We start from the raw sequence: 19,414 nt of genomic DNA, 5'->3' as shown, positions 1-19,414 counted from the left end.
ATAGCCGAATGTTGAATTTCTTGAGGACAGAAGCCCCTGTAATCATGAACACACTCCAGCCACAACTTGTTCCAGCATGCGTTAAGGGTCTCCTTCATGTCATTCAGTATTCGGCTGATGATGCTCAGACATGTGGCAATCATGAATTTACGCCAATATTCTTTTAGCGTAAATTCACTGTCACTGTCCATTGCAGTTACAAGGTGCTGGAGGGAGTTCCCGGTATAGAGTGCCTTGAAGGCATGGATCACGCCCTGGTCCATAGGCTGGAGGAGTGAGGTGGTGTTGGAAGGGAGGAACTCAAGCTGGACTCCCTTGTAAGAAAGATTGAGAGGGTGGCCACCAGCATTATCCATAATCAGCAACACCTTGAACTCCATGGCCAAGTCGTTCAGGCATTGCCTAACTTGAGGGATAAAGCTCTGATGGAACCAGTGCTCTGTGAGGACTTTGGTGATCCAGGCCTTAGGGTTATGCATCCAGAACACAGGAAGCAATGCCTTGTTCTTATTCTTGAGGGCCCTGGGGTGCCAGCCTTTAAAATGAGGCCTGGTTTAAGCATGAAATCAGCTGCATTCCCACACATGATGAGGGTAACCCTATCCTTCTGGGCCTTGAATCCTGAGGCTTTAGCTTCGTCCTTAATAAGGTATGTCCGGGAAGGCATCTTCTTCCAGAACAGGCCAGTCTCATCCATATTGAACACCTGTTCTGGATGGTAGCCCTTCTCCTCGATGATCTTCTTGAAGGCCTCCAGATATTTCACGGCTGCTTCAATGTATGCAGATGCTGATTCCCCATGCAGAGTAACAGACTTTAGGTGGAACCGCTTTTGAAATTGGTGGAACCACCCCTTGCTGGCCTGGAAACCTTGAGGCGCTGATGATGGTCCTGCTTGGGGCTCTTCCCCCTCCTCTTCTGCTGGTTCATCAAAGCCTAAAAATTCTAATTCGCCTTCTTCAACACCTTCCTCTGCCTGTACTACGTCGTCACCTTCCTTAGCAGTTGATAACTGCTGGTAGAGTGGTCGCGCTTTCTCGTGAATGATGTTGGAGTTGAGGGGCACGTTTTTTTTCCGGCAGTCCTTTATCCAGATTGCCAGAGCAGATTCCATTTTCACAATTGTTTTATCCCGCACTGTTGCAACTGTCTTTGCACTACCAAAGTAGCTCATACTCATAGACTTGCGTATCTCCGCCTCTTTCTTCTTGATATATCTCACTGTGCTCTCATTAAAACTGAAATGGCGGCCAACCGCGGCAAAACTTTTGCCCTCCTTTAACATGTCAAGAAGTTTCAACTTCTCGAGTTTCATAGCAGGGCATTTTTTAGGAGACATTTTAGGGCCAAATAACGCCGATGCACAAAGATAAAAAATCAAAACGGACAGATGCACGGTTTCACACGGTAAGATGTTGCGAACTATATGCACAATCTGAGGAGGATGCCATGGAGCGGTTTCCCAGAATTCCATGTTCGCGAGTTGGTTGTGAATGTTCAGCCAATGAGCGCCAAGTGAACAGCCAATGAGCGCCAAGGAAAATGAATGGTGCTTCTGGATTGGCTGCTTTGCAGATGACAGCCAATAGTGTGTCGAGTATCACTGGTCTTGAGTACACAGTGTCCAGCATCGCGATTTCTTTGTATTTGCAGAGAGGTGGCTTGGGTGAAGCACTTTTAGGAAAAACAAATATATATCATTGAAATTTTAATGTGTTTACATTAATATATTACAGAACTGTAATATTTGAAAATTAGTAAATAATTTTTCAACTTACAAAATGTACTTACAGTAGTCATCAATATATACTTAGTATATACATGAAAATGCTACGTACCGCAGATGTAAACATACGTACCCTGCAGTATTCCTGTTGTCTTAGGTATTTTAGATATGCTCTACGTACTACTGGTAGTACTGTACTATACTATGTATCATCCTAAAACACTTTTTGTATGTAATATTTAAAAATCATCCTACAACAAAACATTTTTTAAAATGTACGTACTGTATGCGCAGATCAGTGTTAGAATATGTACGCACAACCAGTAGTACCATGCGTATACCATAGCGGCAAATTATCAGCAAATGACCCAATATAACCCGTTTTATTGCTATCTCACGTTTGTGTGCTTTGCGTGTACAGTACTATAGCCTAAAAATATTTTTTGAAATCGTGCATTATGTATCCTCTGAATGCTCTGCTTCTTCTAAGGCCTCTGGCCAATAGCCTATGATTACTGTAATGACTGATGAGAAGAAAGTACTGTAGACTTTGTTAAGAGAGGGCAAAAGTCACGGAGAAGTAGCAGCCCATTACAGCATGACATTAATTGCGGTCGCCTGCTTTGAGCATGAACAAGGTAAAATATTCATGCAGCCCTACTGTACCACCTTCATTGTCATGTTCAAATACCTTAACATGACAGCGCCTCCCGTCATTCATCGTACTGCACAGCTAATTCATCATCATTATCATCTACAGCATACTGAAATCAACATTCATCACCAGTTACTACCTGTATGATTTAACTTTATTATTTATTATATTATTAAGGTACCCAGTGTAGTATTACATAATATTATTATTTAATTTCTATTACTATTATATGTACAGTACTGTAGTACAGTATTATCATTGATTTACATGATTATTTAATGTTATTATACAATAAATCTGAAAATACAGAATACTGCTATATGAAAAAGACAAAAAAAATCTGCATCCGCAAATATGACGTTTCCTGCGAATATTTTTATAGATATGTTCCATGGGAAAACCCGCGAATGCGTAAGTTTCCCGCAAATTTTTTTTAGATAGGGTCCATAGAAAAACCCGCTAATGGGTGAGTCCGCGAACCTTGAGAACGTGAATAAGGGGGTTTACTATTATGTATGTATGTATATATATACAGTATATACATACATATATATATATATATATATATATATATATATATATATATATATATATATATATATATATATATATATATATACATATACATATATATATATATATATATATATATATATATATATATATATATATATATATATATATATATATATATATATATATATATATATATATATATATATATATATATATATATATATATATATATATATATATATATATATATATATATATATATATATATATATATATATATATATAAATATGTACAAGTCCAGAGGACCAGGATTGACAGGACAGGACAGAATGGGTGCTGGACTAGAAAAATGCTATACCAACAAGTTGTCATTAAAAGTTGTGGTTAAAAATTAGAGATCAGACTCAATACCCAGAGTATAGTTATGACTTTTTTTTTTGTTATAGTCACAGAATAATCTTTAAAGCTTATCATGATATATATAATAGTTTAAAAGTTTGCTGGAAAAACTGATGAACCATGTCCTAGTCCAGGCTAAGTTATTTCCTATTCATCATGAGATCACATATCCGCTCTTCTTTTCATCACTATATAGCATGAGAAATTTCATAATTCTACCATCATTTAATGAACCACGACTATCATACCCAATATTTATGATTAAAGTCTGAATGTAGTTTCACATGTTCAGCAGCAATCAGAAAGTACCTCGAGTTGCTTAACAAGTTATAATTATCTGTGGAAATCCAACTAAGGATAATTTTTCTCCTGAAAATCTTGAAAGTGTTATTAAAGCCTTGAACATCTCTCATTTCTGTTGAGTTGTTCAGCATTCCATGTTTTAGTGCATCACCTTGTAATATGACTCCTATTCCTCTCCATAGTCAAAGTCACCAAGCACCATTTTATCTGGGTCCTGTGAGCCTAAGTAATTATTATTAATACTGTACTACCCTCCCAAGAATAATGTTTCTGCAGGACTACTCCAACAGCAGGCCAGGGTAGAAATGTTCTAGGCTATAATGAGGAATGGATGATACACCAGTATGATTTTAAGATGCCAGGAAGGATTAAATCTTATCATTAGATTCTCTTGACTATATTTTATACAGTTACTTCTGATATACAATACAACATTTTGTTCAACATGATCTGACAATGTACCGTATATAAAATCTAATAGACATTTAGCTTTTGGCATATGTCCAAGAGGTTCTCATTGAAAGCAATGAACACAGACTTTTCTCTCTTACAAGTCTATTTTAGGACTTTTTTTCTATTTTTTTCAATTCTCTCCTTATTTGACAGTAAGCCCTCAATGGAGTGGGTTAATTATCCTCATTAAAATGCCTTGTAGCATTGCCATGATGGTGTTGTGTATATGTCAGGGTTGTTGGGATGGAGGGGAGGGTTAGGATGGTGTAAGAGCAGAATAAAGTATAAGATAAAAAATTTTTTTAGCACACTTTTATTATAGTGTAGTAAAAGTACAAAATTTTTTGAGACACCACAATTTTCTTACAATTAATCATGTTTACAAAAATAAAAATGTGGGTGCCAAACATGGAAGGCAATGCTACAAGGAAATAAATATGGTATTTTCATTATAAAATAAGTTTTTAAATATACTTACCTGGTAGTTACATATATATAGCTTTATCCCATGATTCGTGCGCAACAGCACAGCAGAAATTCAAAATTCGCGGCAATCGCGATAGATGGTCAGGTGGCCATACCTGAGCGCCCTCTACCAGGTACCTAGAGCCATTCCCAATTGTCCTCAGAAATTCCATGCCCCTGTTCTCAGAGGGGAGGAGGGAGGGACCTTTTATATATGTAACTACCAGGTAAGTATATTTAAAAACTTTTATAATGAAAATACCATTTTTAAATATCTAACTTCCTGGTAGTTACATATATAGCTGATTGACACCATTGGTGGTGGGTTAGAGAACCAAAACACCGTTGGGAATTCGTATAATTACTAAACACTAAATATTAGCTGTAACCATACTCTGGTTCTTACCTGATAAGGAAGCTGGCTTCATAGTTATCCTGCCTCATTCGCCTGGATTCCTTGAGAGACCCAGCGACCCATCCAGGGGGCTGTAGAAAGTCTCTATGGGGCTGTCACACGGTCCTCAACCTTAACATGACTAGACCACCACCCTTGCTATCCTGGCATAGCCATGGACAAAGAGCTGACCACCTGACCCACTAAAATCACTAAATAACACACTCCATAAAACCTAACTTAGACTTGCAACCCCAGACTGTGGAAGGTTGCAACAACCTTCACAGACAACCTGTGAGTTCAAATCAAAAAAAAGCAAGGGTATAATAAAAAAAAAAAAAAAAAAAGAAGGTTAAAGGGTAGAGGCAGTAGTACCCTCTCCAACTACGGCGCGGAGGCAACGTGCGGACCCAGGGAACAGCAATCCTCATATTGGGTCTGTACTTCTTTCAGGTAACAATCTGCGAAGACAGACTTGCTTCGCCAAAAGTCACTTCAAAATCGATTTCATAGACCTGTTGTGTCTATAAGCCATCGAAGTCGCCACAGCTCTTACTTCGTGTGCTTTGACTTTGAGGATTGGGAAGCTTTTCTCGTCACATTCTTGGTGAGCTTCCCTTATTAAGTCCTTGATAAAGAACGCCAGTGCATTCTTTGATAAGGGTAATGAAGGTTTCTTCACTGAGCACCAGAGGTGATCTGTCTGACCTCTCATGTTTCTGGTCCTCTGTAGATAAAATTTTAGGGCCCTAACTGGACAAAGGCCTCTCTTTTTTTCCTGTCCTACTAAATGAGACAGCCCTGGTATGGAAAAGGATCTGGGCCATGGTTGAGAAGGGTTCTCGTTTTTAGCGAGAAAACCAAGTTGAAGTGAGCAGACTGCATTTTCCCCATTGAAGCCTACTTTCTTGCTAAAGGCTTGTAGTTCTCCTACCCTCTTGGCTGTAGCCAACGCGACCAGGAAAAGGGTCTTCTTAGTGAGATCCTTCCATGAAGCCTTGTCGAGAGGTTCAAACCTATTCGAGGTTAAAAATTTTAGGACTACGTCCAAATTCCAAGAGGGGGTCGGGTTGTCCTTCCTCTTAACTGTCTCAAAAGACCTTATGAGATCCGTGAGGTCCTTGTCTCCCGACACGTCAATATTTCTGTGACGGAAGACGGAGCAAGCATGCTGCGGTATCCCTTGATGGTTGATACTGCTAGGTTTCCTTGGGTTTTTAAATGCAGTAGAAAATCTGCCAGTTGAGTTAGAGAGGTACTGGAAGAGGAAATGTTATTTTTTCTGCACCATTCCCTGAATACGTCCCACTTTGATTGGTACACCTTGAGTGTGGACGTTCTCCTCGCTCTCGCGATGGCTCTTGCAGCTTCACTTGAAAAGCCCTTCGCTCTTGCCAGTTTTTCAATAGTCGAAAGGCAGTTAGGTTGAGAGCGAGGAGATTTTGATGGTATCTCTCTATATGTGGCTGTCTGAGTAGATCGTTCCGACAAGGTAACGATCTGGGCGTGTCTACTAGCCACTCCATCACCTCCGTGATCCATAGTCTCATGGGCCAAAATGGAGCTATCAGGGTCATGCGGGCGTCGTTCGACTCCCTGAACTTCTTCATGACTCTGTCTAGGATCTTGAATGGAGGAAAAGCGTACATGTCTAGTCCCTCCCAATTCATGAGGATGGCGTCCACTGCCACTGCTTCCTGGTCTGGGACTGGAGAGCAGTAGACTGGTAACCTCTTCGTTCTTTGTGTCGCAAAGAGGTCTATTGACGGTTCTCCCCACAGATTCCAAAGCCTGTTGCACACCTCGTGATGTAAGGTCCATTCTGTCGTGAGAACCTGTCTTCCTCTGCTGAGAAGATCCGTTCTGACATTCTTCTCTCCCTCTATGAAGCAGGTGATCAGAGTTAAGTTGTTCGTTTCTGCCCACAGCAGGAGATCTTTTGCTGCCTCGTAAAGGGAATCTGAACGAGTGCCACCCTGTTTCCTGATGTAGGCCAACGCTGTGGTGTTGTCTGCGTTGACCTGTACAATCTTGTTCTGGACCTTCTCCTGAAAGTGGACTAGCGCAAGATGAATGGCCACCAATTCCTTGACATTTATACGCCATTTCTTCTGATGGTTTTCCCATAGACCTGAGATCTCGCCCTTCCCCAGCGTTGCACCCCATCCCATGTCCGATGCGTCTGAATACAACACTAGGTCGGGGTTCTTCTGTTGAAGTTCGAGGCCTATTTGAAGTTTGTTGGGGTCGTTCCACCAACTCAAATGATTTTTGATTCCCAGAGAGATCAGAATCCATGTCTCCAGATCTTGGCCTCTTTTCCAATAGCTTGACAGATGGAACTGAAGTGGACGTAGATGCAGTCTTCCCAGGGAGACAATTGTTCGATCGAGGAGAGGGTCCCCAGCAGACTCATCCACTCCCCTCGCCGAACAGGTCCATCTCCCTAGAAAGAGCTTCACCTTTTCTAAGCAATCTAGAATGCGTTTGGGGCTGGAAAAGCCCGAAAAACCACTGACTGAATCCTCATCCCCAGGTAGATGATGTCCTGTGAAGGCGTTAGCTGTGATTTGGCTAGATTTACTACCAGACCTAACTGTTGCGTCAAATTCATTGTAACTTGTAGATCCTCCAGACACTTTGCTTGCGATCTGGATCTGATTAGCCAATCGTCCAGGTACATCAAAATCCGTATCCCTTTTAGATGTAACCAGTGAGCTACGTTCGATGCTTCTTGAGAGAAAACGTAAGGAGCCGTGCTTAGTCCAAAACAAAGTGCTCTGAACTGATAGGTTGTCCCGAGATGCACAAACCTCAGATATTTTCTGTAGTTCGGGTGAATTGGTACGTGAAAATACGCGTCCTGTAGGTCTATCGAAACCATCCAGTCTTCCTGTCTGGTGCCTGCTAGGACTGACGCAGATGTCTCCATGGCAAACTTGACTTTGCTTACGTACTTGTTCAGTGGACTTACGTCCAGAACTGGTCTCCAACCCCCCGAGTTCTTGGGTACCAGAAAAAGTCTGTTGTAAAAACCCTCTGACGAGAGGTCCTTTACCTCTTCTATTGCTGCTTTTGATAGCATCTGGGTCACCTGTTCTTGAAGAGCTGCTGCTTTGCTCCCCGAGTAAGTAGCTGTCAACGCTAACGGTTCTTGTGAAAGAGGGGGCTTCCTTAGGAAGGGAATCTTGTATCCTTCCTTCAAAACTTCGACTGTCCATACGTCCGCTCCCCTTTGGCTCCAGGGATAACCTGGCTCCCACTTGTGTCTGGAGGTTGTTGTGATCATTTCTTGGATTTCGGTTGCTGCTTGGGGTTCTTACGAAGTTGTCCTCCAGCAGCCATTCTATGACTTCCCCTCGAAACGGCTCTCCCACGAAAGGGCTGACGCGTAGGAGCTTCCTTGTCCTTCCTGGCTAAAAAGTTTGCCGGAAGAACTTTCCTAGCAGTCCTTGTGATTAGATCTTGCGTTGATTGTTGCGCAAGGGCTGCTGATAAATCCTTAACCAGCTCTGAAGGGAAGAGCTATTTAGATAAGGGAGCATACAAGAGTTCAGATTTCTGAGCTATAGTCACTCCTGAAGACAAGAACGAACACAGCATAGCTCGTTTCTTGATAACACCTGCTGTGAAAAGGGCAGAAAGTTCGACCGACCCGTCCCTCACAGCTTTATCGAGACAGGCAATAAGGTGCATTTGCGTGTCATTCTTCTCATCTGAAACCTCTGCAAGAGCTGCAAGAGTCCAGTCCATCAAGCTGAAGACTTCAATAGTTCTGAAGACGCCTTTCAGCAAATGATCCAACTCCGAAGTGGACCACAGAACCTTGGCTTTTGTCATGGCTGTTCTACGTGAAGAGTCAACGAGTCTGGAGAAGTCCCCTTGGGAAGAGGCAGGAACTCCCAAGCCGAGAGCTTCCCCAGTCTCGTACCACACGCTGGATCTAGAAGCCAATCTTGTCGGGGGAAAGGAAAAGGTTGTCTTTCCCTGTTCCTTCTTCTTCAAAATCCAATCATTCAGTGTCGAAAAGGCTCTCTTCACTGATTTGGCCAACACTGTCTTCTTGAATGAGGAAGACTTCTAGGGTCTACCAATCAAATATTGCGAGGGAGGACTCCGAGGTACGGCCTGTTGGAAATCGTTAGGAAATAAGTCCGCCAAAAGAGTAAGAAGTCTTTTCAGATCAGCGGCATGAAGAGTTTCTTGAGTTTCCTCTTCCGAGATCTCTTCCAAAGGATCCGCTATTTCCGATGTCGAACGAGTGGGGGAAACGTGTGTATCGTGCTGCTTGCGTGCATCACGCATGCGTCCAACTTGCTGCGAGGGAGCTTCACAATCCTTGTCACCTCCCGTCACTCGTGTGGCTTGTTGTGGGGAAGAGTCTATGAGCGCTGCAACTTGCCGCGAGTTTGCGTCTTGCTGGCTGTTAGCGTCTTGTTGTCCTGATTCTTGCCTTACCCTCTTCTTGGGTCTGTTGACGTCCTTAGATTCCTTCTTGTGTGTTTCTTCTCTTAGTCCTTGCGACTTGTAAGAGTCAAAAAGAGACGCAAGGGACTGCTGAACTTCCGACAAGAACTTTACTTGAGGTGCCACTTGCTGCTGGGAAACAACTGGAGATGGCACTGCACGAGCTTCCACAACTTCGGAGACTCTAGCTGGGATCTTTTGATGATGAGGTGGTGACGCAGCTTGCGACATGTCCCATTCTGGGGGCGGGGGAGAAGCGTGAACTGAAGTAATGTATACGTCTTCTTCCTCCAACGAGTTATGCGTCTTACGGCTCTGTTTAGGCGCAGAAATGCCGTCTTCTTCCGACAGGAATCTCTCTGGAGTGCTCCATTTGCTGCAAGGGGGTTGTTGGAGCGAGAAGGGGGACCTGCGTCTCTTGATAGGTCTAGATTCTTGTGATTGACGCCAACCACGTCTGGGTCTTGCGTCATCCGAGGAAGACGAACACGTCCTCATCTCGCCTTTCCTGCAGCGAGGGGGAGCGTCCTGGGATGCGTCAACAGGATCGCTTGAGGGGACGTCTGCTCGTTGTTCAACGTCTCTCACCTCCCTTAGCCTGTCGACGTTCCTTCTCCCAGGGGTTGGGGAGCATGGAAGAGGTCTAGGGCTAGGAGCGTGACAGACACGAATGGACGCACCCTCCACTGTACTAACACTGTCACCGAACTTTTGTTACAAACTATGCACTGCCCCCCACATCACTTACCTATCCGAAGAAAGGGATTGCACAGAAACTCCTATGGCCGAAATAGCAGCCATTATATCCTTTAAAGACGGATTACTTACTCCTGACTCTGCAGGAGGATCGGGTACTATTACCTTAGGGTTAGGATCAGGAATATTAGTATCAGACAAGTTAGAAAGGACTTGACTATCAGAAGACCCAGCTGACAGAACACTGGAAGATCTAGCTCTCCTCATTCTGTCCTTTTCCAATCGCCTCACATAGCGATCATACTCTCTCCACTCTCTCTCGGACAAACTTTCACACTCCTTGCATCTATCATCAAATGCACACACATGATCTCTGCATTTCTTACAAACTGTGTGGGGATCAAGAGCAGCCTTGGGAAGCCGGTTCTTGCATCCCCTAACACACATTCTAACAACAGGGTCAGCCATCTTGAAAAGCAAGTACAAAGAACAATTGTTCCAGTCGGAAACCGACCAAATAGGCTAACAATGAGAAAAAGAAAAATCCAGGGAAAATCCAAAATCAGCGAAAGCCATCAACGAAAACCAAACAAGTAATGGGTACTTCACCAATTTTAGTAAAGCAAACCAAAGTAGAGCGAATTTCCAACGTGTTGATAGAACGACGGCAGGGAATTTCTGAGGACAATTGGGAATGGCTCTAGGTACCTGGTAGAGGGCGCTCAGGTATGGCCACCTGACCATCTATCGGCGATTGCCGTGAATTTTTAATTTCTGCCATGCGCGCGACGAATCGGCGGGATAAAGCTATATATATGTAACTACCAGGGAAGTTAGATATTTAAAAATATTTCATTTCTTGTAGCATTTCCTTCCATGTTTAGCATCCATGCTTTATTTTTATAGACATGATTAATTGTAAGAAAATCCCGGTGCGTCTCAAAAAATGTACTTTTTAGAATATTTTAATAAAAATTTGTTTTAAAAATTTTTTTCATATTTTTTATACTTTTTAGTTTTGACAGAAATTGTAACCAATATATAACTGTCACTAAAAAAAAAAAAAGGAACGTGATATTCTGTTGAGCCAAAGACGGTTTGAAAAATCCACAGAGTTATTAACTTATTCTACTGAATCAAAGAAGGTATGAAAAATCCAAAGATTTTCATACAAACCCTGAGATACTGGGAGAGGTCACTGTAGGGTCACTTAAGGTCACTGCTGACCTACTGATCATGTAAGGTTGTATTGTCACCGGGATTGAGTAACCATGAAAAATTTCAATTCCATTGTATGCAGGGAACAGGTCAAAGATTGAGTTACAAGATTTGACCCACACAGACAGATGCAGAGGTCAAATTAAATAAAAGCATGTAAAAGAGAGAGAGAGAGAGAGAGAGAGAGAAAATTGTCTTTCTACCACTTACTGTCTCTTCACGTGAAATACTTCCTTAAAATTTTATGCTACAACTATCCTTGTAAAATTTTGAAATACCAACCCTTGAGTAACAATAAAGCCGTGAAACGTTCTGAGGAGAGGATGCTTTAGAAGATTGTGCAGTGTCAGACTGAGAAGGGCCATCATTACATGAAGGTGAGGGTGATGGGGACTCTGATGTTTCACCTTCTTCAGTCTTCAGATTATCAGTTGGTGTCTCCTGATCCCCTCCTCCACCATTGCCATCCTCTTCTCCTTCCATCTGATCTTGCTGATTTGGCCATGTCTCAAGGCTCCCGTCATTTCCACCTGAAAAATAAAGAATCCTTCTGTAACATGCACAAAACTAACAATTTCTCTAAGAATTGTCTTACTCCATAAATTAGGTGTAATAGATATAAATCCATAAAATGTAAAGAAAACCTCCAGCATCTGCTCAAAAAAAATTATGACAAGCTTTCCAAAGTGCACTTTTACTAATAAGAACTTAACTCATACCACTTCTGAAAATTAACCATAAACAGATTCCCAAAAGTTCATAGTGCTAACATGACTATGGTACCTCTATATATTTACAAAATTCAACAGGTTCCTCTGAAGAGATTTATGTGAGATACCTAATATCTTAAATTCTAAAACTAAGAATGACAGATTTTTTTCTTATCTTTCAAAATATCTTTACTACACTAATGATGCTCAATACTTAACTTATTTTAATTAATATATTAAAACCAACTTGACTCAGAAAGACCATCATACATTCAATCTTAAACAACAATGCCTACTCAGTCTCAAATACTGCAAATGTATAAACTCAAACTATGCTTATGCTATGCAACAAAGCTACAAAATTTTTTATTCCTAAAAGTAATCCCACAATTATCCAGAACCCAACAATATCCAACACATCTGGACCTAGGCCAAGGCCTCAAAGATATGATGTATACAGTCAACCCCTGCCTATTTGCGGTTCAGGATTTGCAACTTCACCTATGAGCAGATTTTTCTGTGAAATTTCAGTACTTCATGGATTTTTTCATCGAGAAATATTCAATAATTACTGTATTGTCATGACTGAATACATTTTTTGATAAAAAAAAACTATTTACTAATTTCCCAATATTAATATTAAACTGCAAAATATCAATATTAAAAATTTAGGTACTGTACAGTGCCTAAATTTACAGTACGGTATACTGTTTTCTTTTGCACTCATACTAAGGTAAAACCAAGTAACAAAATTAGGACTGTAAACTTAATGACTGACTTTTTTTTTTTAATTGTCAGGAAGGTAAACTACATAAATTTCATGTTACAGTATTCATATCAAAAAGGTACAAAACAATAAAATAAAGAAAATGTATGTACTGTACATAGAGGGTACAGGTATTCAATCAATTTAAAATTACATAAAGACGTACAGAGAACTAGTAAGTTGTAAAAAAGTGTGCATGTTAACTATCAGAAAGGAAGAGAACGTGAGCAAAAATTTTGCAGATCTGTGAAAGAATTGCAGATGCAAATTAATTACAGTAAACCCCCGTCTTCGCAGTCTCACAAATCGCGGATTTCAGTATGGAACATATATGTACATTATTCGCTGAAAATCCGCCCATTCACAGTATTTTTTCACAGAGAAATATTCATCTCATTTTAATGACTAAATGCACTTTTTGTGATAAAACTATTAAAATACTCAGGTAGTGCTCGAGTTACAATAGTTCACCTTACGATAATTCGATTTTGCAATGGGGTGAGCAATTAATACCAATACAACATAAAATATTTTAATTTCGCGCAGGCAGCAGCATACAATCAGGCAGCGGGAGAGACCAAATTACAATAGACCAGCTTCTTTTCCTCCATCTCCTTTATCCCATCTTCTAGTTCAAAAAGTAAAAGAGAATGATAAAAGTATTGTTAGTAACATTATACTCTTGCGTAAATGCGTACAGCCATAAATAATCGACAAAGAAACTGTTGTTTTGTTATCACTGAATCTGATAACAACAGCTGTTTTCCTTGTATTTCAACCATCGTACAGTAAAATACAATTATCCTAGGTTATAGTACAAATGACATTAAGTAGAATAGGACTGATATATTTTTACATTACTGTATACCTTTAATCGGTATGGATAAAAGATCACCAAGGAATTATACTGCCAAATTTATGCTGCAAGTTGTAGCTCAAGCTGAAAAGCCAATGTTCAAGCTGCTAATGACTATAAATTATCATGCATCAGCAACATGGATGAAACTCGACCATATTTGAAATTGGAGAGAAAGTATTTTAATCCAAACTACAGTAAACCCCCCGTATTCGCATTCTCATGGTTCGCGGACTCACGCATTCGTGGGTTTCTCTGTGGAACATATCTAGCCATCATTAGCTGAAAATTCACCCATTCGCGGTATTTTTCACTGAGAAATATTCACTAATTACTGTACTGTATTTTCATATAATTTTCATGAATAAATGCACTTTTTGTGATAAAACTATTAAAATACTCAGGTATAACCATTTTTACAGGGTTTTTCTTGGTTTAAGCTATCAAAATGGGCAGTTCTAAGTGTTTTTAGAGGGGTTTTAAGCATTCGCGGATTTGACCTATTCACGGGGGGGTGTGGGACGCATCCCCCGTGAATACGGGGGATTCACTGTACTGGGCATGAAAGAACACAATACTACTATTTTTACGCCGATAAATGATAAATACGTAAAGCTCATATTATGATGAAATCAAGTGAAAATAGTGAACGGAATCTTGATTATTTTACACAAAACAAATGCCCCACCTATTAACAAAAAGAACAGCTAAGTTGATATCACAATGAGACGTACTTAAGTTATTTTTCGACTTAAAAACACTTCATGCAGTATAATGAAAAATAACCTTGCCTAGACGTAGGAAAAGCACTCTGAAATGAGTTAAATATGGTGAAATAAACACAGCGTAAACATTTCCAAACCAAAACATTGATCGCAATTTATAACACAAAAGCAATATAAGAATATATAAAATATTATTGGATACAGTGAATTAAGGCATAACATTTTAAAAGATCCATGGAAAAGATGCATATTCATTATGTTGATGTTTATATAATAGGATATGTAAATACAGAGTACAGTCATACTTCGAACTTACACGAGGTTAGGTTCCAGAACCCCTAGCACTGGGTGAATTTTCGCGTAAGTTTGGCATGGTCTCTAAAAATGCTAATAAATGCTTATCTCTAGCTTAAACACTAAATATGACCCTAATCATGCTCCCAAATTATTAACTTTTAAATGGAATTGAAGTTACAGTAATTTCATTTAAAAGTTAACTTTATACATTGCCCTTAAAAAAGAGAAATAAATGGTTTACATAAAAATTGAGAGTTGTAAGAGAATTTCTCTCTCTCTCCCCTTCCAACCGATCTATTTTTAGAATCATCTCAACCTCTTTTTAGCAACTTTTTTTATTCTGCGTCTCTTTCTCTTTGTTCTGAAATGCTTTTTCATGAACAAACAATGTTTTATATTTTGACTAAACTACAACTCTTAGTTATTATGTCTCTATGTTTTAGAACGTATTTGCAACACTAGTGCATTTAAACTTAAGTAGACGATACAGGTCAAATTAGATCAATTTAAACTATCTACTGTACAGGTAAAGATGTACAGAGAATTAATAAGTTGTAAAATGTGTGCTAACTATGAGAGAGAGAGAGAGAGAGAGAGAGAGAGAGAGAGAGAGAGAGAGAGAGAGAGAGAGAGAGAGAGAGCTAAGAGAGTGAAATTATTTAGAGAGAGAGAGAGAGAGAGAGAGAGAGAGAGAGAGAGAGAGAGAGAGAGAGAGAGAGAGAGAGAGAGAACCAACATGAACGGTAAAGAATCGCCTGGTTCAAGGGTTGTCCTTACTTAAGAGAGTGAAATTATTTATCAGTTATTACGAAGACAGAGAGAGAGAGAGAGAGAGAGAGAGAGAGAGAGAGAGAGAGAGAGAGAGAGAGAGAGAGAGAGAGAGAGAGAAGCCAACATGAACGGTAAAGAATCGCCTGGTTCAAGGGTTGTCCTTACTTAAGAGAGTGAAATTATTTATCAGTTATTATTACGAAGACTGAGAGAGAGAGAGAGAGAGAGAGAGAGAGAGAGAGAGAGAGAGAGAGAGAGAGAGAGAGAGAGAATCGCCTGGTTCAAGGGTTGTCCTTACTTAAGAGAGTGAAATTATTTATCAGTTATTACGAAGAGAGAGAGAGAGAGAGAGAGAGAGAGAGAGAGAGAGAGAGAGAGAGAGAGAGAGAGAGAGAGAGAGTTAATACATTACCCTTTACAAAAAAAAAATAAATGGTTGACTTAGGAATATAGTGTGTGACTCTCTCCCCATTCCACCAATCTATTTTTAGAAGTCTTCTCAACCCGTTTTTACAAACTTTTTTTATTCTGTCACTTTCTCTTTGTTCTGAAATGCTCTATGTCTCTATGTTTTAGAACTGCGCATTTACAGTTTGTAAACAGTACAGGTAAAATTAGATCAATTCAAAATTATCTACTGTACAGTTAAAGACATACAGAGAAACAGTGCTGTAATACGTAGGTTGGCTAACTTCGAACGAGAGAGAGAGAGATAACAGTTGTCCTTACTTTATTACGGACACACACACACACACACACACAGAGAGAGAGAGAGAGAGAGAGAGAGAGAGAGAGAGAGAGAGAGAGAGATTTGACCACTGATTAGCAACACTCATTCTTGTCATGTTAAATGACATGTCTGACAGCTTTGCCTTCCACCTTCTTACAAAAGATGAGGAAGAATTTGTTTGTTCAAGATAACAAATTTTTATTAATTATTATTATTATAATTATTTGAAAATCAGTACATATTATTACTTAAAAGTTTATCAAACAAATAAACATACCTGTTTACATGTACCATAAAAATTCATCTCAGTGAGAGAGAGAGAGAGAGAGAGAGAGAGAATTATTACTTTTAATAATATTTAATGTTATTTAATTTACACATAAAAGCTTGAAAACTTATAAATTACATAACAAAATTAAACAAACACTTTTGCTGGGTTTCTCAGTGTACGGAAATGTTCGCGTGTCTGTGAAAAACTCGTGTATGACCATTAGTTAGGTTCCAATAAACAATTCGTGTCTGTGAATTCGTGCAACTCGAATCGTGCAAGTCTGAGGTATTACTGTACAGTATAATGTAGGCTACGTACTTTATATGCCTTACGATATACCATAGTGTAGGCTAAGCTAATTCTTGTTTGTTATTCAATTTCTCTTTGTACTGAATTATCATAAGTCACTCTGCATGAACCTCCACAATTAGCTGATATTAATAATTACTATGCTGTGTATGTATACAGTATACTTTATAGTGTAGGCTAGGCTACCATACATATATACATGATATTGAATATCCTAGTGTAGGCTAGGCTACCATACATATATACATGGTACTGAATATCCTAGTGTAGGCTAGGCTATGTTTGAGATACGTTTATTCCAACAAACGATGGGTTTTTTTGGAACCTAACCCCATCATAAGTAGGATAATACCTGTATAAGCATTTTTAGTGTTTTTTTTTTTTGTGTGGTTGAACTATCAAAATAGGCAGTTCTAAGTGTTTTTATAAGGGTTCTAAGTATTCGCGGGTTCTAGCTATTCGCAGGGAGGTTACTGTAGGTTTCAATTAAAATTTCACAAATCCACAAACGTGAATGCACAAGATATGACTGGACTGTTATAATGTGTGATAACCATACTTAGAGTCAACTAACTTGTAATGAAATACAGTACAGTAAATTAAGCAAAGCTTTTTATAGCAACACGTACCTACATATGCACGCACTCATTCGATGGCCTCATGAACTTCGAGTATGTTTAATTTTGTATTTTTATATTTATGGTACAGTATTTTATATTTCATTAAAGGATGCATACAGTACTGAGATAGAGATTAGATAGATAGACAGATAGATGGATAGATATATAGATAGATAGATACAGTAAAGCTAGAGACTTCCAATTTGTTGCAAAATGAAGGTAAATGATTGAATATTACTAGAATGTAAGAGTTTTAGCTTACAATTGCGTTTTTTGACCATTTCGGTCGAGTCAAAGTAGACCAAAGGTTGAAATTTTGGCAGTTATCGTGGTTTATATGAAAATATTTCCAAACTGATAAAAGCTACAACCATGGGTTGTATTTTGCTGTATTCTACATGAAATTGCACACATTTTCATATATAAAACTATATGTAACGGCTAATATAAAACGGTGCAAATATTACAACAAAATGACGAAAGAATTTCTGAAATTTTCGGCCGAGTTACCTTGTGGCGTAAGGAAAAAAGTTTTTTCAAAATTCACCATAAATCGAAATATTGTGCTAGAGACTTCCAATTTGTTGCAAAATGAAGGTACATGATTGAATATTACTAGAATGTAAGAGTTTTAGCTTACAATTGCGTTTTTCGACCATTTCGGTCAAGTCAAAGTTGACGAAGTTGAAATTTTTTGTAGTCGGCGCACGGATGCGTCCACTTGGCACCCAACAGACAATTTTAGTCGACGTATGATACGTCCAGTAGACGCGTTTAAGGGTTAAGATAGTACCTTAGTGCCTGATGGAATAAAGAGTCCTCTCTTCCTCTTCTGGTCCAAGAATTTCCATTAAATTCTTGACGGTGAAGGAACGAGGCCACGGCTTACAGGGAGGTCTCATTCTTGGCTAGGAAGTCTAGCATAAAAGAGCGGACCACGTCTCCTTGTGAAAAGCCTAATATTTTGTCAGTGGCTTGCAACTCACTGACTCTCTTAGCTGTGGCTAAGGCGACCAGAAAAAGTTTTCCTTGTTAACGAGAGAATTGCCAGTTCCCTATATGCAGAGTAATTCTAACTGTGTTTATGTGGCAAATGACAAAACACACACATGCACACACACAGAGAGAGAGAGAGAGAGAGAGAGAGAGAGAGAGAGAGAGAGAGAGAATTGCCAGTTCCCCCTATGCAGCATAATTCTATCCTTGAGAGATTAAAAAGAAGAATTTTGTTTTAAAGTTATATCAACGCAGCTTTCATAAGAATCTTCTGAAGGAAAGAAAATCTATATTTTGTTGCTGAAGGATCTCTGAACCAACAATTTTGCACTCAAAGTAATAAGAAAGAATTCGTTCTATTCTTCATGTAACAAGTAAAATACATACACTATTAAAAACTAAGTTTTGTATTCAAAACACATGCACTTATGTCATCGTCAGCTTCTCTGAGCAAAAGTTCTTTCTCAGACAGAATACAGCTAAAATCTGATTGGCTGGCTGGTTGCCATGGAGATCTGCTAGCCAATGACAGCCCACCTCTACTTCTGTTCTATTTATAGACATATGTCGTGACGGCACCAGATTTGAACATTGCCATGATTGTGATTATTTGACTGCTGATGGCAAAAGTTACTCAATAATTTGATTTACATAATTAATTCTTCTTGAAAACATGAATTTAGCAATAATTTTAACTTTAATATAGAGGTATGAAAAATCCCACAACAGTGTTGTGGTGATGCGTCATCACTTGCGAATCCTATTCCCGGACCGTCCTCAGATTTGTGACTGCAAACTGATGATGATGTTAGTAACAATAAAAAAAACAACCCTCTCCAAGACCGACATGATGAAATGTTTTTAATTGTCTTACTTATCGTTAAAATTCACAAGTTGAATACAATCATTTTGATTTTTGCGTTTTACGGAATGCTTTGGTTGAAAACAAAATGTGTTAGTGAACTTATGGCTTTAATTGTCCCACTATTTTATTACTGATGATCTTAATCATCTCACATTTATTTAACAGTACATTAATTTAGGTAATAAACAATAATGACTAAATAACT

The 19,414-nt window shown here is 39.2% G+C and overlaps 1 protein-coding gene across 1 annotated transcript in view; it reads right to left on the bottom strand.

Annotated features, from left to right (window-relative positions):
• Positions 1-19,414, bottom strand: part of LOC136849231 (uncharacterized) — a 148,958-nt gene that overhangs the window by 84,071 nt on the left and 45,473 nt on the right. The window contains exon 2 of the mRNA XM_067122462.1: positions 11,576-11,823. Within this exon, the coding sequence (XP_066978563.1) occupies positions 11,576-11,823 (248 nt within the window). The remainder of the gene's footprint in view (positions 1-11,575; positions 11,824-19,414) is intronic.

Source organism: Macrobrachium rosenbergii, chromosome 2, assembly GCF_040412425.1.
Source record: "Macrobrachium rosenbergii isolate ZJJX-2024 chromosome 2, ASM4041242v1, whole genome shotgun sequence".
Lineage (NCBI taxonomy): Eukaryota > Metazoa > Arthropoda > Malacostraca > Decapoda > Palaemonidae > Macrobrachium > Macrobrachium rosenbergii.
The sequence above is the reverse complement of the archived record's forward strand: the minus strand, read 5'-3'. Positions and strand labels throughout refer to the sequence as shown.